The following is a 16,708-nucleotide window of genomic DNA, read 5'->3' as shown; positions in this document are numbered from 1 at the left end:
GTGGGGGAACTTGCACAATCGGTGGCTGACTAAATACTTTTTTGCCCCACTGTATGTGTGCATGTTCATGCATGCACGTCATTCTGTCTGTAAACAAAATAGCTCAAAACTTTTAAAATTAATTCCAATAAAACTTTGCAGAGATGTAAAGTTGGGTCATGCCAATGATCCATTAAAATTTGGCTTACATTCATCAAGGTCTTGAAGGTCAACTTAATGATTGATCTGTCAAAAACTGACAAAAAGCCTTATAAATGGGATTCTTACAAGTGTGGTGTGCAATGTCAACATATAGAATGTACTATTAAGATAAATACCTTTATTAGATAGATACCTTCATTAGTCCCACAAGGGGAAATTTCATGTTAAGGCTGCCGACCTATTGCACGCAATGGCGGCGCCATCTTACCCTCCGACCATACATACATTACACAAAAACATCACATGGGGAAGACAGGTCAGAGAGGTATAACAGAAGATTTACAATATGATGTCGTGTTTGACCTCTGACCTCTACTTCAAGATCAATAGATTAATCTGAAAGTCAAAGTGATATTGATGATATATAGAGCTATTTTAAACATATGCTTCTTATTGCCAGTGTTGTATATAGGCATATAGGGAATGCTGTTTAAGATTCTCATTATCACAGGGGAACACCCAGGCGTTTCCAGCGAAGGTGAGAAGTCTTGTTATGCTGCTGAAGTTGTGGCTGAAGTGTGAGTTGAAGATCTCACAGATAGGGGTCTCTGCCAGTATCCTCCTGTGCCACCTCACTACCACAGGTGGTTATCAATTGACAGCTCAGCTCCTCTCTTCACCAGAGTGTCCAAAACATAAAGCCTTAAATCTGATGATACAATTGCAAAATCGATCATTGACATGCAGCCTAGGGTGTTCTGGTGCTACTTGCTCTTATGGACATCCATATGTTCAAACATGGTGTTCATTATGGATAGACTGTGATTTGCACAGAAGTCCAATAACAGAACACTTGAGTTCAAATCATGCAGGCCTCACAGTCATACTCCTCAGGGTCTGACTGTCATTACCCACATAAGCACTGAAGTCTCCCAGAAGGATGACTGTTGGGTCTGGGCTTCCACAGGCCCCGCTGGTTTAGAAACTTATTCTCGTTAATGACAAAAACAAGACGAACATCTTTTACTTGCTAGCAAGGGAGGCCCTGGTCGGTTTCTCAGAAAAGCACTCTGAATCCAACCACAGACTGACCCCACCATAGGCCTCCGCTTGCCACCTTTTATTGAAAACAGTTACAGTACACACAAGCGCCTCCCATTGTAAAACCCCTCCAATGGTTACAAAAGACAAGGCACTATGTATGTATGTGTGTGCACGTGTAAGCACGTATGTGCATGTGTATGCATGTGCAAGTGTGTGTGTGTGTGTATGTGAGTATGTGTGTTTGTGTTTGGGGGTGCGTTTGTGTGACTGCCCTGCCCACAAAAGGATCATAAATGCAGGAAGTTTACTAAGCAACAAACAGAATCTTTAGATAGGATGTGCCTAGTAAAACACTTCAGCCTCCCCCACCAACAAACTGGCTGGAGAGGTGGTCAGAGACAAAGGAATGTCTTTGATCCTGCTGCTTGAACTAAGACTTACAAATTTAAGTAACACAATGACATTTAACAATTTGACTCCAACAATGACTGAGTCACAAGATAGAGTTCCCTCAAACACCCCTCGGATGGACACCAAGAAGAGTACTCAGAACTGTCATTTGGGGCATAAGTACACAGGACAGTAAGGACCTGTTCTCTGGCCTGAAGGTGCAGGGAAAAATAAACATGTGCAAGCTCCACCATACAGTATAGACAGCAGGCATACAATTATTGCCATCCCAGCCCACCTCCTCTCATCAAGGGAAACTCCAGACTCAAAAAGAATTCAAGCCCTCTCCAGAAGACTGGCTCCAGATCCAAAGTCACGCATTAAGATGAGCCCAACTATATCTAGCTGGTATCTCTAAACCTCCTGCACTAGCTCAAAGTACTTCCCTACCAGAGAGATGACGTCCATGTCCCAATCACCAGCCTTGATATACAGGGATTGGTCTGCCAAGGCCTTTGGCTTTAGTCTTTCCAACACACATTGCAGGAAGTGGACCTATCCGGTCTTTAAGTGATGATGTGATGAATCCTGCTATCAGGCCCAAACTACTCTGCATTTAATAAGGCTGTTTTGTATTTAACATATTTTAATGCTTTGTATCTTGTTCTATTTAATCTCAACAAGCCCCTAAAAACAGTCAGTGATCACTGTTGGCCTCTGTCGGTTTTTATTACCGCTAATCATTTTAAAACTCTGTTTTTAAAACCTTACAATGTAACTACAGCTCAGCCCATGTGGCAGTATATTAATGACTAACCTTGTATTGTGGATGGGTTATCTCATTTGTTCTCCTGACTGAAGTTTGGTCCGTTTACAGCATCCTGCCATGTGATTGCATTTGTCCCTAACGTTTGGGAACCCTCACGTTAACTTTTATAGAGTGGAAAAAAGTTAGCATTCATTTTCCAGCTTCACTGTTTATATTATGCTAACATAGTTGTGTCGCTAGCGATCACGTAGCACATCATTATATACCAGCTAGCCAACCTTCAGTGACCCTACAAATGTCACTGCTGTTTACTTTCCTGTCTTCATTTATGTTGGAAGTGATAGCAGAGCTGTAGGCCTACGTCTTAATTTGTTTTGGAAATCCCCAAATCAGAACATGGTATATTATATACCATACCATATTATATATGGAAACTAGCAAGCTAACTCCCTGATAACTTCTAACGCCATTAAATTTCCTAAATTTGGTTTTCATGGATGCCTGGATGTTAAACTGAATTGTTACACCTGATAGAGCAGCAGCGGTGATCATTTTATTACAGATGAAAAGATATAGACAGTTTTTAACTCTCAGTGATGCCACTGTGATCATGTGACTTAAGGACCTGCAGCGGAGTTTGGGCCCAGGCACAGCTAATGACGTCAGACTTAAACACCGGATAGGAGGCCGAGACTATGTCTGCTCTGTGGACTGCAGCCTGCCAGACACCATGGGCTAAGGCCCAGCCACAAGGTAATCTTCATTCAACCCATATGGAAAAGAAATAGTAAAAACATATATGATTTATATATGATTTATTCATGAAAGTGGCCACTTTCATGAGTAAATCATATATAAATCATATAAGGCTTACATGATTTACTCATGAAAGTGGCCACTTTCTCATTACTTTCATAAATTTTTTTAGTAAGTATACAAAACATACAAGTTTCATTGTATAATTCTTCAAGGGATCTTATGTGTTTTCACTCTTGTATGCTTTTCATACAAGTTTCATACAAGACAGATAAAAACTTTATAAGATTTATATATATCGTTTCCATATGGGAAGCACCCTCCCTAGGCCTGTTTCCTTAGTGTTTCTGTGACAAGGGTCGTCTGATTTCTTCTTTGTCTGGTTCCTCACCCACAGCCAAATTGCCTACCAGTGGGCAAAAGCCCCCTGAAAACATTTACACTGTCAGATTTCTTCCCTTTTTTACTTGTGATTGCAATGATTTCATCTGGTTGCCCAGAAACTAATAGATTATTCAATCTTTTTAGTATATGTGATATTGTTTTTAATTGTGCTTTAACAGTCACATCAATTTTAAATAGTTTACCAAAGTGTTGTGTGTCAAATATAACAGACAGTGATATCAGTATTATAACTCCTCCTACATTAGAGTTCCTCTAAATGACTGTCTTAAGTTTGAGCATTCACTCTGTGCATTCTGCATTTTAGTTTCAACAACTCCTTCAGCACTTTCAGGAGAAGTAACAGCTCATTTGAGTAGTCACACTGAAACAGAAAAAATCACACTTAAGTTTATTTTTTTCATGGGAGTAACACAATGGACTGGATCATCAGTGCTATGCTGTTCTTGTCAGGCAAGTTTGTGCCTTCTCATTTTGTCTTTCAAAATTGTGGCAACATTTTTCACCCCAAAAAAGATTTTTTGGAGTACTGGTAATACAAATTAGAAGTGAAACTATATCTTCTAGACATACTTTGCTAGTGGCAATTTACTTATTTCTTATTTGAATTTCATCCTCTGTAAACAAAGCTACCTGCAGAAATGTGTGTTTGAAACCATAATGACCACAGTAAGGCTGTCCTGACAAAAGGTTGACAGCATGTTATAATGATGAGCAATATTTTTTTTATTACATTTATATTTCTCACTGTAAATGTTTCACTGTTGAACAATGTAAGATGCAAGAAGCCAGGAACAATGCAAAGTTAGCACCATATTATATGATTATTTAGAGAAAGATGTGTCAGGTCATGCCCAAAAAAGTGTAATTTTGTTTGCTGGTAACTGAAATGACAGTCCCTTTTGATTTTTTTCTGTATCCTAATCATGTGACAAAGTATTTGCTACTCTGTATTGTTTGAATATCCCAAAAAATCACAGTTTGCTGATTTTAATTTAAATTTTGGATTTGTAGAGTTGTAATACAAACCTCAGACATTTTCTGTGTTAAGCGTGTGTGTGTGTGTGATATAAACTGATGAATCTGACATAGTTGAGGAGGACAGGATGTATGTGCACAATGGCGTGATTGTCCATTCAGTTCCTTTTTTTCAGTACTGTAAAAGGGCAAATGTATACACTATTATAATGATCAGTTTTCATACTGTGTACGTATGTATGTGCATCATACTGTTTAAATACCTAATAATTAGTTTGAGCGATCTCGTTCTTTCGGTCACTACCCACACTTCGTGACCACAGGTGAGGGAAGGGGTGTAGTTCGACCGGTAAATTGGGAGCTTCGCTTTTACGCTCAGCTCTCTCTTCACCACAACAGAATGGTATAGCGTCCACATGACTGCAGTTTCAGCATCAATCAATCTGTCGATCTCCGGCTCCCTTCTCCTATCACTCGTGAACAAGACCCCGAGATACTTAAACTCCTCCACCTGGGGCAGGAACTCATCTCTAACCTGGAGTGGGCACTCCACCCTTTTCCGTCCGAGAACCGTGGCCTCAGATTTGGAGGTGCTGATCCTCATTCCTGCTGCTTCACACTCGGCTGCAAACTGTTCCATTGTGAGCTGGAGGCCTTCACCCGATGAAGCCAACAGAACCACATCACCTGCAAAAAGCAGAGATGAGATTCTGTGGCCACCAAAGTGAAAGCCCTACGCCACTTGGCTGCGCCTAGAAATCCTGTTTATAAAAGTTATTAACAGAATTGGTGACAAAGGGCAGCCCTGGCAGAGCCGATCACCCACCGGCAATGAGTCCGACCTATTGCCGGCTATGCAAACCAAGCTCTTGCAACGGCTGTATAGGGATCGAATGGCCCGTAGCAATGGGCCAGACATCTCATACTCCCGCAGCACCTCCCACAGGACACCGCGAGGGACACGGTCGAATGCCTTCTCCAAGTCCACAAAACACATGTAGACTGGTCGAGCAAACTCACATGCACCCTCAAGTATCCTCGAGAGGATAAAGAGCTGGTCCAGTGTTCCGTGACCAGGATAAAAACCGCATTGTTCCTCCTGTATTCGAGGTACGACTAACAGACGGACTCTCCTTCCAGCACCCTGGCATAGACTTTCCCAGGGAGGCTGAGGAGTGTGATCCCCCTGTAATTAATTTAGTAATTAAAGAAACACAGAAGGCTGAGCTGTTGAAATAAATCACATTATCATTCCATAATAAGCTTTAATGATGTTTTTCTTTCTTTAATTATCAGTGTTAAATGCTGCACTTAGTTTCAATATTGATCCCGTGGCTTGGAAGACCCTGAGGAACTCTGCTGCTGGTTTTGGCTACCAGGTGGTTCAAAGACAATCCGAGTAAGCCAGAGCATAGATATGTTTAATATGGGTTTACAATTGCCTGCTTATAACATTCACCACTAATGCTTAACAGCTGGAGGTTTTTCACTGCACTTTGCTCACCAAATGTTATCTAATGTCTGGATTTCTCTCCTTAGTTTGCTTGTCAGTGCCCCACTTGAACAGTATTCACAAAACAGAAAGGGGAGAATATACAGGTGTACCATCTCTGGTGAAAACTGCCTAAATATACAATTTCGAGGTAGGTAGTTTCTTGATGTCTTAACACAATATCCTGAAACTCTGACAGTATCTTTCAAGTATTGAGATCTTGGAATATGACATTAATTAGATTAATTTGCAGATAAGGTGGATTTCTAGAGAAAAAAACTGAAATGTGCAAGTTTGTAATGCATTGTTAAGTATTTGCCATTTCATGATATAACAAAACTCTTAATTGAATGTAATTGTTTGTTTAATTAATTCTTGCTAAAAGTTATTTATTTTTTGTTGATTTTCAGACACAGTAATAGTGAACTTTGATTAGTGTATTTTGCATTCTTTCCCTTTGTAATGTGGTACGAAAAGTGGCAGTCATTTAAATAAAATGTATTTTCTAGTGACCCCAACATTTATTTTATGAGTGTTTTAATATATACTCAATGCTTTAAATACAGAGCCAGAATTTGCTATCAACATGTCTTTTGGTTTGACAATGAAAAGTGATCCTGGAACCCAAAATGCTGTGGTGAGTTGGTGAACTGCAGACGTGTCACACTGGAATGGAAGAATAATCAGCATGCTTGATTCATCATAATTTGATCTTTTCTCTTTTGAGGCATGTGGTCCAACTATTCCAAAGGACTGCAAAAGTATCACCATGTACAGTGGAGTATGCTTTCAAATAAACCGTTCCAATAGATTTGAGCGTCCCATACCACCTTCTGTCAAAGGTAACAGGATACTAAGTTTGTGAAAACAAGCTCATAATAATAATAGAATCTATAAATACTTATGTCACTGCACATTCACACAATTAATCGCTGTGACCCAATAACCTAATACATTTTAAACAGTCTGAAGCTCATTTATTACAGTTATTGTGCTTTTTTAAATATTTTTTTAAATTAGTTTTAATTATGTTTTGAATTTTCAATTCAGTTTCATTTTACCCCCCAGAGTCACTTTAATAGGTTGAGATTAGTTTTTATTGCTTTAAGTAGTAATTTTTGACTTTTTAATTATTAGGATTTTAGCTTGGGTAAGATTTAAGAGTTTCAGAAATCATATTACAACACAAACATAATTTATGAAGGCAGTTGACTCCCAGTTATATAAACATCCCAAGTCACAAATAAGCGTGCACCAAAGATTCAAATGGCAAATGGGACCAAAGTGTGAATCTTCCTAACAAAGAAAGGCCACTTAAAGTTGCTCAACACTACATTTTGTACCCATCTTTTTGGCAGAATGCCTGCTGCAAGCAGACATTGCCTTTCTGTTGGATGGTTCAGGGAGTGTATATAGCGAAGATTTTCAAACAATGAAGACCTTTGTGAAAAATCTGGTTCGGTCTTTTCTCTCAAGTGATACAAAGGTGAGGAACAGACATTAAATATTTATTTATTTCCATAATTGATGGAATGATTGATTTTCGGTACTTTTTTTCTTTTCAAGTTTTCTGTTTCCCAGTTCTCTACTTCATCAAAGGTCCATTACTATTTTGATAATTTTTTCTCATCTGGATCATGGGAATCTAACATTGATAGAATAAAACAACTAGACCAAGCAACTTACACAGCTGAGGCCATCGAACATGTTGTGTAAGTGCTGCCATGATGTTACACATCTTTCACAGTTAATGAAGTATGTCAGAGGTTAGAGATAACTTGTAGAGCTTTATTTTATTTTATTTTTTAAACATAATTCTTTGTTATATTAGTGAAAATACTGTAAAAAAAAAGGCATCATGATTTTTATGTAAGCAGTTCTCTTCAACATCTAAAACATCGAAACGATGCACTGTAAAGAAAGATGAACTGAAACTTTTTTTCTTTATTTTATCAGCCAAAATGTTTTTACACCACAAAGAGGATCCAGATCAAATGCAAAGAAGGTGCTGATAGTTATTACTGATGGAGAATCTCATGACTCACATCGCTTACCATATGTAGCAAGGCTAGCTGAGAGTAAAAAGATTGTTCGATTTGCTATTGGGGTAAGTACCTGCTCAGTTTTACACTGTACCAGTTTCTTCAAAAGGTTAATCCTTTCAATGACCTTGTAAAGTTAACCTAATTTTCTGACTCTAATGAAATGAGGCACCATTCTTCATGAGGAGGACTGTGTGGGTGCTTGTAAAGTAAAAGCTGTGTGTGTCTGTTTCTAGGTGGGGAATGCATTTAATAAACCTGCTGCAGAACAGGAGCTGAAAACCATTGCATCGTCTCCGTCAGACAAACACATATTTCAAGTTAGGGACTTCAACGCCCTTGAAATAATAAGACAGAATTTACAGGACAACATTTTCTCTATCGAAGGTACAAACATTAAAAAAATGTTACAACCTTGTTAAAATTTCTGTAAACATTCCAGCTATAAAAATGAAAGCAACTGAAGCCACCTGCAGTAAAGGCCTGAGAGATGTTCACCTTTTTTATCTCTTTACATTAGTGTGTTAAACAATACATAAATGACATATTTTTAATAAAGAGCAAGTGATTATCTAGAATAAGTCCTTCGGGTCGTGAACAAATTGAAATTACACAGTCTGTCCTTTAAGTTCTTTTCATGTTACAGGATCACAAACCAGTGGAGAGTCACTGAAAATGGAAATGTCTCAAGAGGGATTCAGTGCAGTTTATGTGCCTGAGGTAATTTAAAACACTTTAAACTCAGATAACTAAACTTAAACTCCAAATTTAAATGCACTGTATAAAACATTCACACATTTATTTTTCTGTACATTTCTGTCTGCACTGTAGGGAATTCAGATGTCTATTGTTGGTGCAAACCAGTGGAAGGGAGGCTACATGCAATACACAACAGGAGGCCAGAAGGTGAAAACATATGAGGACGTGTCTTTGGAGCCTGACAGTTATCTTGGTAACAACTAACACATAAACATGTGATCATGTAGTATATACATAGCTGTGCTGTAATTCTTTCCCCCAATCAGTTTGGAAAATAGACAACATATAAAGGATGAGTAAGGATTCCAAAGGCTGAGGAAGAGTATGCTTTAACCTGTTAGCAGTCGGACGTACCGCCCACGGTACATTGGATGGTTTAGGGGACTAATTGTAAATTTGTAGGACTGCTAAGGGGTTAATTAGGTGTTTAATGTTAGTCATGTTGTTTTTGATTGTGCTTTATGTCACATAAAATATGAAATACCACAAATGACAACATTTCAAGAAAAAACATCTTCCATGCACCTTAAATATTAATGAAAATATTTATAAATTCTCTGTATGACTATATTTGACTATTTTTTACTATTTTAACTCAAGACTGCTTGACTATTAAATTCTAGGTTACTCCATGGCAATTGCTAAATCCTGGAGTGGCTCAGTGACAGTTGTTGGTGCTCCAAGATATAAACACAGAGGAGTTGTGTTTGCTGTTAACAGAGAAAGCTTTAGAAATCAAAAGATTGAGCCCTTTCCATGGCAGGTACGTATGTACAGTATAAAGTGATCGACCTGAATGACAATGTAAAATATATTTAGACTATATATAAACAAAACTGTACTATTTTCATTTATCTGATTCTTTTCATTTAATAATTTGTTCCTTACACAGTATCAGACTGGTGAGTATTTTGGGGCAGAGGTGTGTACCATGGACATAAATAATGATGACATCACTGAGCTAATCTTCATATCAGCCCCAATGTACATGGAGCCTGATAGAGAGGGAAGAGTTTATGTTTGCAGACTAACTGGTTTGGTAAATCACGGTTTTATTTACTGCAGTTAAATTAATCGGTTTATTTGTCAACTTTCTTAATGTTTATATAATGTTCACTCTCCTCCTTTCAGTTTGTGGAGTGTAATTTTGATGATCCGTTAGTGCTAAGAGGACATGCAGCTGTCAAAGGAAGGTTCGGCTCTTCTCTTGCTGTGCTGCCTGATATAAACTCAGATGGATTCAGGGATTTGGCAGTTGGAGCACCTTTGGAGAATAGTGGTGAAGGCAGCATCTACATATTTAATGGCGAAGGAGGAGGAAGAATCAGTCCTACTTACTCACAGGTACACAACATCAAAGTACTCACGAGGATGACTAAACTAATCTGTAATGTAAAGTCATTTTCTGCAGTTTGAATATTGAATATTTTCATGTACACAGAGAATTACTGGCTCTGAGGTCCAGTCAGGACTGAAGTTCTTTGGCCTGACAATCAGTCAGTCGTCTTTTGACCACAGTTTTGACGGACTGCCTGACTTAGCGGTGGGCTCAAAGGGCAAAGTTGTTTTATTGAGGTAAGTCCAAGACAGTCCAATCATGCATTATTAATGTCCATGTTTAATTCTATTAACTATTTCTGTTAAATAAAAGAAATGAATGCCCCCACTGGTTAAAGGTTTAAATTATTACAATAATTTATGCCATTTCTAGACACTTTGATATAAACTATTAGATAAAAACAAATTATCTTTTCTTTCAAAAATGATTTTGCATGATCAAAAACTTTTAAGCAGTAGTGGTTTGTAAAAAATGCAGTGTGGTATTTTCCTGTGATGTTCATTTGCAGATCAAGACCCATAGTAATGGTGAAAGCTGAGGTGTCATTCAACCCAAACCAAATCCCTACTCAGAATGAAGGCTGTTCAAAACCATTGGAGAACACAGCTACAGTCTGCTTCACCATGAGCAGAGTGTCTGCAGTCCACACAGGTTCATCATTCTACTCTACATCATTCAACAACAAAGCCACTGCCCATCATTTGTAGCATTGAATCCAAACTGTGTTTTATTCCAGCTCAAGCAGTGATTAATTATACTATAACACTGGATGCCACACGTAAACCTCCAAACAACCGAGCTTATGTCAGTGGGAAACAACAAGAACGATCTGGATCAGTAATTGTGGTCTTAAGAAGACAACAGTGTTCAACTCTAAGGTTACTTATTGAGGTAAAAATCTAATAATATCAGGAAAAACAACAAACAAACAAAAAAAAACCCCAATGCAAACAATCAAAAGTTCAGTTCAGAGAGTCCTACAACACTGAATACAAACCAAATTGCTCTTTTTTTGCAGGCCTGTCCAGAAGATGCTCTTAGTGCTCTTTCCAATGAACTCAAATTCACGTTTAATGGTTTGTCCATCAACAGAAATCCCAGACCAAGTCTTTCCTCACAGGCTCAAACAACAACCATTTATCCTGTAAGTAATATTTAAACACAGTGTATTAACAAACAAGAAAACAACTTAAGTCTTTCCCTTCCTGTGTGTAAGGCCACTGAACGTCTTTTTAGTTCCAGAAAAAATTTCTGTCATCCAAAAGGATTTACAGCATCTGATGGGGAAAACAAAGACTAAAGGCCTTTACAAACTGAACATGTAAAATCCATGCAAACATTTTGTGCATTAAAACATTTTTCGAAATCACTGATTCTTAATGTAGATGTTCACGGCGACCTTTTGTTGGACAAATTTGCAGCTTTTATTTTATTTTAAATCAAGCTCAATATCTTGGGCGTAAATACAAAGATCTAACTAACAGTTGTTTTTTGAATACAAATGTTGTGCAAAAAACACATTCCTTTTTTATAATGCGCTCCCTATATAATGGCCTTAAGAGTGAAACAAAGTTTGAAACAAAGAGTGGGTCAAGGTGTTATTCCTGTAAGAGTCACTAGCCCACCAGCTATCATGTGAGCTAAGGCAGCGGTCCCCTACCTTTCTTGCGCCACAGACCAGTTAATGTGTGACAATATTTTCACGGACCGGCCTTTAAGGTGTCGCGGATGAAAAGAACAAAGTAAACAAAGTAGTCCAACATCCCAAGATTAGCTGGATTTAAGCAGACTTCAAAGAATTATAACAAGAATAAGTGATCAGCTGTTGTATTTCCAGCTCTCTATGTCCACCAAGGAGCACAGTAAAAGGCTTTAATGTTTAAGTAATCATTTTATTTCCCTTCTGCCACCAGAAAGAAAATTACTATTGGATATTAATGTATGGCTAATTGTACTGCCAGTCAAAGACTAATGCAGTAGTAACAAAAAGCAATTTAAAAAAGAGCTCAAAATACACAATTCTTAACTTAGAATGATAGCTTGTGTCTGAGATCAAAGTTGTCCAGATGTGAATCAAGAATATTATCAGAAATTGTTTTCTTCCCTGCAAAAAACCTCCACGAGATGGTAGAATGAAAAAAATTGGTTGTTGGATTCCCTAATCCAACAACCAATTTGTGTGCTAATTGGAATAAGTCATTCATCATTTAAATATGTTTTCCAAAATGCTCTCTTCCACAGTTAGGGTTTGACATCAACTGTGGCACTGACAACAAATGTGTTGATAACCTTAAAGTGGATTTTACGTTCACCAGGTGAGGCTCATGTATAGGGCTTTGTTTTGCTTGTGCTTGTATTCCTTTTCCTTTATTCTCATCCTCCTTAATACTCTGACAGATCCTCAGAGGTTAAAGTGGGCATTGATGAGCTTTTAGATGTCACAGTCACAGTGGAGAACAGAGGAGAAAACTCCTACAACAGTCGTGTTATTCTCACGTACCCAGCTGGACTCTCCTACAGGAAGTTCACCATTCAGCAGGTAAGGCATCAGGATCAAGTCTGTATCAGTTCATCACTGATCTGCTGCTCTTCCAATACATCCAGCAGTAATTTTATTTTTATAATAAAGGGAAGAATTGGGTGCAACTCTTTGGACAGTGAAGATGGTTTATCACGAGGAAGGACAGACTGCACTATCCACAAACCAATTTTCAAGAGCAAAACTAAGGTGTTTTTGCTTAGAACATCTTTCTCTCACTTCTTTATAGTTTTGTTTACAGCAAAAAGAGATGATGCAATTTGATATGTCTCCTCCATTCAATTAAGGCTTCCTTCATTGTCTCCTATGGGATTGACACCAACAGTCAACTTGAGAGGAAGCTCTTTGTCACTGCAAATGCCACCAGGTACTGTTCCTTTGGTATATTTTTGTATAGTCCCACAGATAAAATATGAATCATTTCACTTCTTCATTTCAGTGGAAATCAGGAGCATGCCACTACAAATGAACTCTATAAAAATAAATCGATTGATGTGAGATATAGCATTTTTATGACATTTGAAAGGTATGGGTTCTTCCACTTGAAATAAAAAGCATCGTTTAGAAATTAACAAATGTTGTATTACATGGTATTTATTTAATTTTTTAAATATGTCTGTTTAGCTCTCTCAGCTACAACAATTTCACATTTGGGAGGAGTGATTTGCAGAAACCAGTCCAGCAATCAATTAAGGTCAAAATATAAGTTCTGTATAAATCTATATATGTGTATTTATATGTTCTGTATAATCTAAATCTAATTGTAATGCTTGGTTGTCCTTTTCTTTATCAGATTACAAATGCTATCAGAGCCCTTAATTTCACTGTGGTGATCAGGATTCCAGTGAAGCTTGGTAAAAAAGACATTTGGGTGAATTTGATCAGTCTACAGGTATTGTGCAAAAGTCTTGAGTCACCCATCATTTCTAAATGGATGAATGGATGTGGTATAATTGGGACAAAACCAAGCATACCTGAATTAAATGTATTTCAGATTGCAGACTGTCAGAGAGGAATTGACGAAGAACCACCTGTCAAAACTTTTGTTTCTCAGATCATAAAAAATAAGGTGGTTGTAAGTATACCTCTGCACTGGAGCTTTTGAAATTCAGCCTCTTTTAGATTTTAACATTCACCTCACCTATCTCAAATTCAGCTATCACAGTTTTTGTTGGATTCAGTCTTGTTTAAATCATTCTCAGGACTGCTCTGTAGCCAAGTGCAGAGTGTTCAAGTGCAACACTTTCATGGGAATACGGGAGAGTAGGATGTATGAAATCTCTGCCAACCTCAGTTCAGGATGGATAGAGCAGGTAATGGATGGGTAGTTTATGTTAAATTAATGTGTTTTGGATTGTTTGCTAAATGTTTAGATACATAACTATTTACCTCTTAAATCAAACAATATCTAATTTAGGGTCAACTCGTGATGTATTTTTTTCCCTTAGATTGGGCTTCAGTCTGCCAAATTCCTCTTGACCAGCACTGCCAGTCTGGAGTATGACAAAAACCAATACATCTACTTTTCAGCAGGGTCTGACAACAATCCTCCTGTTCACAAGGTGATTATACAATATTTTCTTTTGTTTGGCACATTAAGAGCTTTAATTTTATTCACATTCTGTCACTTCATCTGTCAGATTGAGGCAGAAGTAGAAGTGTATCCTAAGCTGAATTTCACCAAAGCGATCATTGGAGGATCCCTGGGAGGGTTGGCTTTTCTAGCTTTACTCACCGCTAGCCTGTATAAGGTGAAAGACTCTTTTTATACTTTTTTCAATTTAAAAGTTTACAAGTTTTTTTTTTCTCATTTTTTCTCAGCTTGGTTACATTTTTATTGGAACTCTAATATATGATTGCTGTATTTTATGTGCTTTTTCATTCACTTCTAGGCTGGATTTTTCAAGAGTAAATACAAACAGATGATAATTGAAATGACAGAAGATGATCCAGGGACGGCTGCAGGTGCACCCTCAGCAGAGTAACAAAGATGGCAGTTGTAGCTGTACATCTAATCTGAATGACAGATGTAGACCATCCTGATAATTTCAGGGGTGAACATGGTGTGTAGAAATGTCCATGCTACCACATTTGATTAATTAAATAGACAACAGCTTGCTGTGTCTCAAATCACTCCCTTGCCTAGTCATTTGCTATGATCTGTAACAAAGGTTCCTACCTGGTGGTCAGGATCCTCAAGACTCGGGACCATAAAACTGGAGCACCTATTGTAAATAAGAAACCACCACTAGATATTTGTCTTAAGAGGATATATTTATGTAGAGTTTCAAGCCTGTAAGTCCAGCAAGAAAGATTGGGCCTTTAAAATCAAATCTAACCTTTATTTTAATGGTCTGTGTATTTTATTTATATCTTTGTTATTAGTTAATTAATGAGCTGACAATGAAATGTCTTTCCACATCTAAATAGACGCGACCAAAAAGCCCCTAGCTGGTCGCGTGCACATTCGCACCTCGAAGCGGGTCCAAAGCGAACTAGTGGCGCTTTAAAATGTGCAATTTTCACGCCTGTGAAGCGGAAATGTGGGAGGAAGTAGTGCCAGACGGTATGTTTGCAAGATGGCAGCTGTCGATCTAGCATTTGAAGAGAGCGTCTCTAGAGCAGCAGTGTAAACTTAAGGACGCTTTACACATAAGTCATTACAAAAATTTATTTGAAATAAAATTAAGATGCTCAAACAGAAAAACATTAAACATAAATATAAAAGGACCCAGCTTAAATTGGAAAAGCTTCAGGGAGAATGAGGAGAAAAATAAGAACATTGTTTCTGCCCTGGAGAGCCTGCCTCATCAGAAAACTACTGATTGATAGAATGAATGGCTTTGGCTGGACCTGCCTCTTTGAAATAGGTCAGAGCATCACATCACCAGGCTCCTGATTGGATGTTGCAGGCTGAAGTTAAGATTTTTCCAACTCCAGCGGTAGACGCGATAAGCGCGAATGCACAAAATGCACCACATAAACTGCAGCACGTATTTTACTTCAAGCTTCAAACTTGTCAGTCGCGCTACTTGGTTGCGCGAATCAGGCAGAAAAGCGTTTTCGCGATGCAAATGTGCTTCTGAAGTTTCGCGCGACCCCCAGTCGTGCTTCATCGCGCTCCTCCATTGACTTCACATGTAAACCTGAAGCTCTGGTAGCGTCTATCGTCTCTCCATGTCCTGATAGTCCTATATCATCTACTATAATCCAGAGCTATACACTATCACTGCATTCTACACTACAGCTCAAAAGTTTGAAGTGAATTAGAAACATCTTATTTTCTAAAAATGCTGAAATTTATTTCATATTTTTAAAATTAATCAGAAATATGAATGTTTAAAAGTAACATTTATCATAAATGATGAATGAGTTTCAAAGGAATATCTGCAGAGGCCCATTTTCAGCAATAATATTTGCTGTGTTTCAGTGGTACATTGTGTTAAGTAACTGTCAGTTTGTAAACTTAAATCCCAACTAGTCATGCAAGTCATGCAGACATTTTTACATTTTTCCACATTATCGTATTATCACAAATAAATGTTCAGTGATAGATTCACAAATGAACCATTTTATATGATTAATTTACATTGGCATTTTGGTCTTTTTCCCAGTTATTACAGAGAGCCAGGTCTTAGCTGTCTTATGAATATTATATGTATTTTTCATCTATTGTATTTACCAACATCAAGTAATCACAGGCAAAGAAAGACCGCACCATGACATGTTTAAATAAGGAAAGTTTATTGATCAAATTTATTTTTAAACAAATACACATGATCATTTTTTCACCGCCCAAAAATACATGTTCAAAGCAACACAACGGTGGCCCACAAAATTGTGAACTCTACTCTGCAGAGTGGGCAATCATAATGAAGCAGTTCATTTTATTTGTGGATTCAAGCTGCACTTCATATTTTTGGCCACCAGATTCAATTCAGTTTTATTTATATAGCGCCAAATCACAACAATCATATGACCCCCTATGAGCAAGCACTTTGGCAACAGTGGGAAGGAAAAACTCCCTTTTAACAGGAAGAAACCTCCGGCAGAACCA

The 16,708-nt window shown here is 37.8% G+C and overlaps 2 protein-coding genes across 2 annotated transcripts in view; both read left to right on the top strand.

Moving 5' to 3' along the window:
* The window catches only part of LOC102201688 (integrin alpha-M-like), a 39,430-nt gene extending 24,517 nt beyond the window's left edge, over positions 1 to 14,913 (top strand). Inside the window, exons 24-38 of the mRNA XM_005753084.1 lie at positions 10,627 to 10,763; positions 10,849 to 11,003; positions 11,131 to 11,256; positions 12,354 to 12,427; positions 12,510 to 12,651; positions 12,742 to 12,840; positions 12,939 to 13,018; positions 13,091 to 13,177; positions 13,276 to 13,345; positions 13,445 to 13,543; positions 13,646 to 13,726; positions 13,854 to 13,964; positions 14,100 to 14,213; positions 14,292 to 14,402; positions 14,544 to 14,913. Coding sequence (XP_005753141.1) covers positions 10,627 to 10,763; positions 10,849 to 11,003; positions 11,131 to 11,256; positions 12,354 to 12,427; positions 12,510 to 12,651; positions 12,742 to 12,840; positions 12,939 to 13,018; positions 13,091 to 13,177; positions 13,276 to 13,345; positions 13,445 to 13,543; positions 13,646 to 13,726; positions 13,854 to 13,964; positions 14,100 to 14,213; positions 14,292 to 14,402; positions 14,544 to 14,636 — 1,579 coding nt within the window. The 3' untranslated portion in view covers positions 14,637 to 14,913. The remainder of the gene's footprint in view (positions 1 to 10,626; positions 10,764 to 10,848; positions 11,004 to 11,130; positions 11,257 to 12,353; positions 12,428 to 12,509; positions 12,652 to 12,741; positions 12,841 to 12,938; positions 13,019 to 13,090; positions 13,178 to 13,275; positions 13,346 to 13,444; positions 13,544 to 13,645; positions 13,727 to 13,853; positions 13,965 to 14,099; positions 14,214 to 14,291; positions 14,403 to 14,543) is intronic.
* Positions 2,971 to 9,495, top strand: LOC102201405 (integrin alpha-M-like). Its single transcript, XM_005753083.1, has 12 exons — positions 2,971 to 3,097; positions 5,777 to 5,879; positions 6,020 to 6,123; positions 6,539 to 6,609; positions 6,700 to 6,814; positions 7,331 to 7,458; positions 7,539 to 7,684; positions 7,929 to 8,079; positions 8,251 to 8,401; positions 8,661 to 8,734; positions 8,846 to 8,920; positions 9,397 to 9,495. Exons 1-12 carry the CDS (start codon positions 3,040 to 3,042, stop codon positions 9,436 to 9,438), a joined length of 1,218 nt encoding a protein of 405 aa, XP_005753140.1. The 5' UTR covers positions 2,971 to 3,039; the 3' UTR covers positions 9,439 to 9,495.
* Positions 14,914 to 16,708: the final 1,795 nt, after the last annotated feature.

This window comes from Pundamilia nyererei, unplaced genomic scaffold (assembly GCF_000239375.1).
Source record: "Pundamilia nyererei isolate P.nyererei 1_Seehausen unplaced genomic scaffold, PunNye1.0 scaffold00400, whole genome shotgun sequence".
Classification (NCBI taxonomy): Eukaryota; Metazoa; Chordata; class Actinopteri; order Cichliformes; family Cichlidae; genus Pundamilia; species Pundamilia nyererei.
The sequence above is the reverse complement of the archived record's forward strand: the minus strand, read 5'-3'. Positions and strand labels throughout refer to the sequence as shown.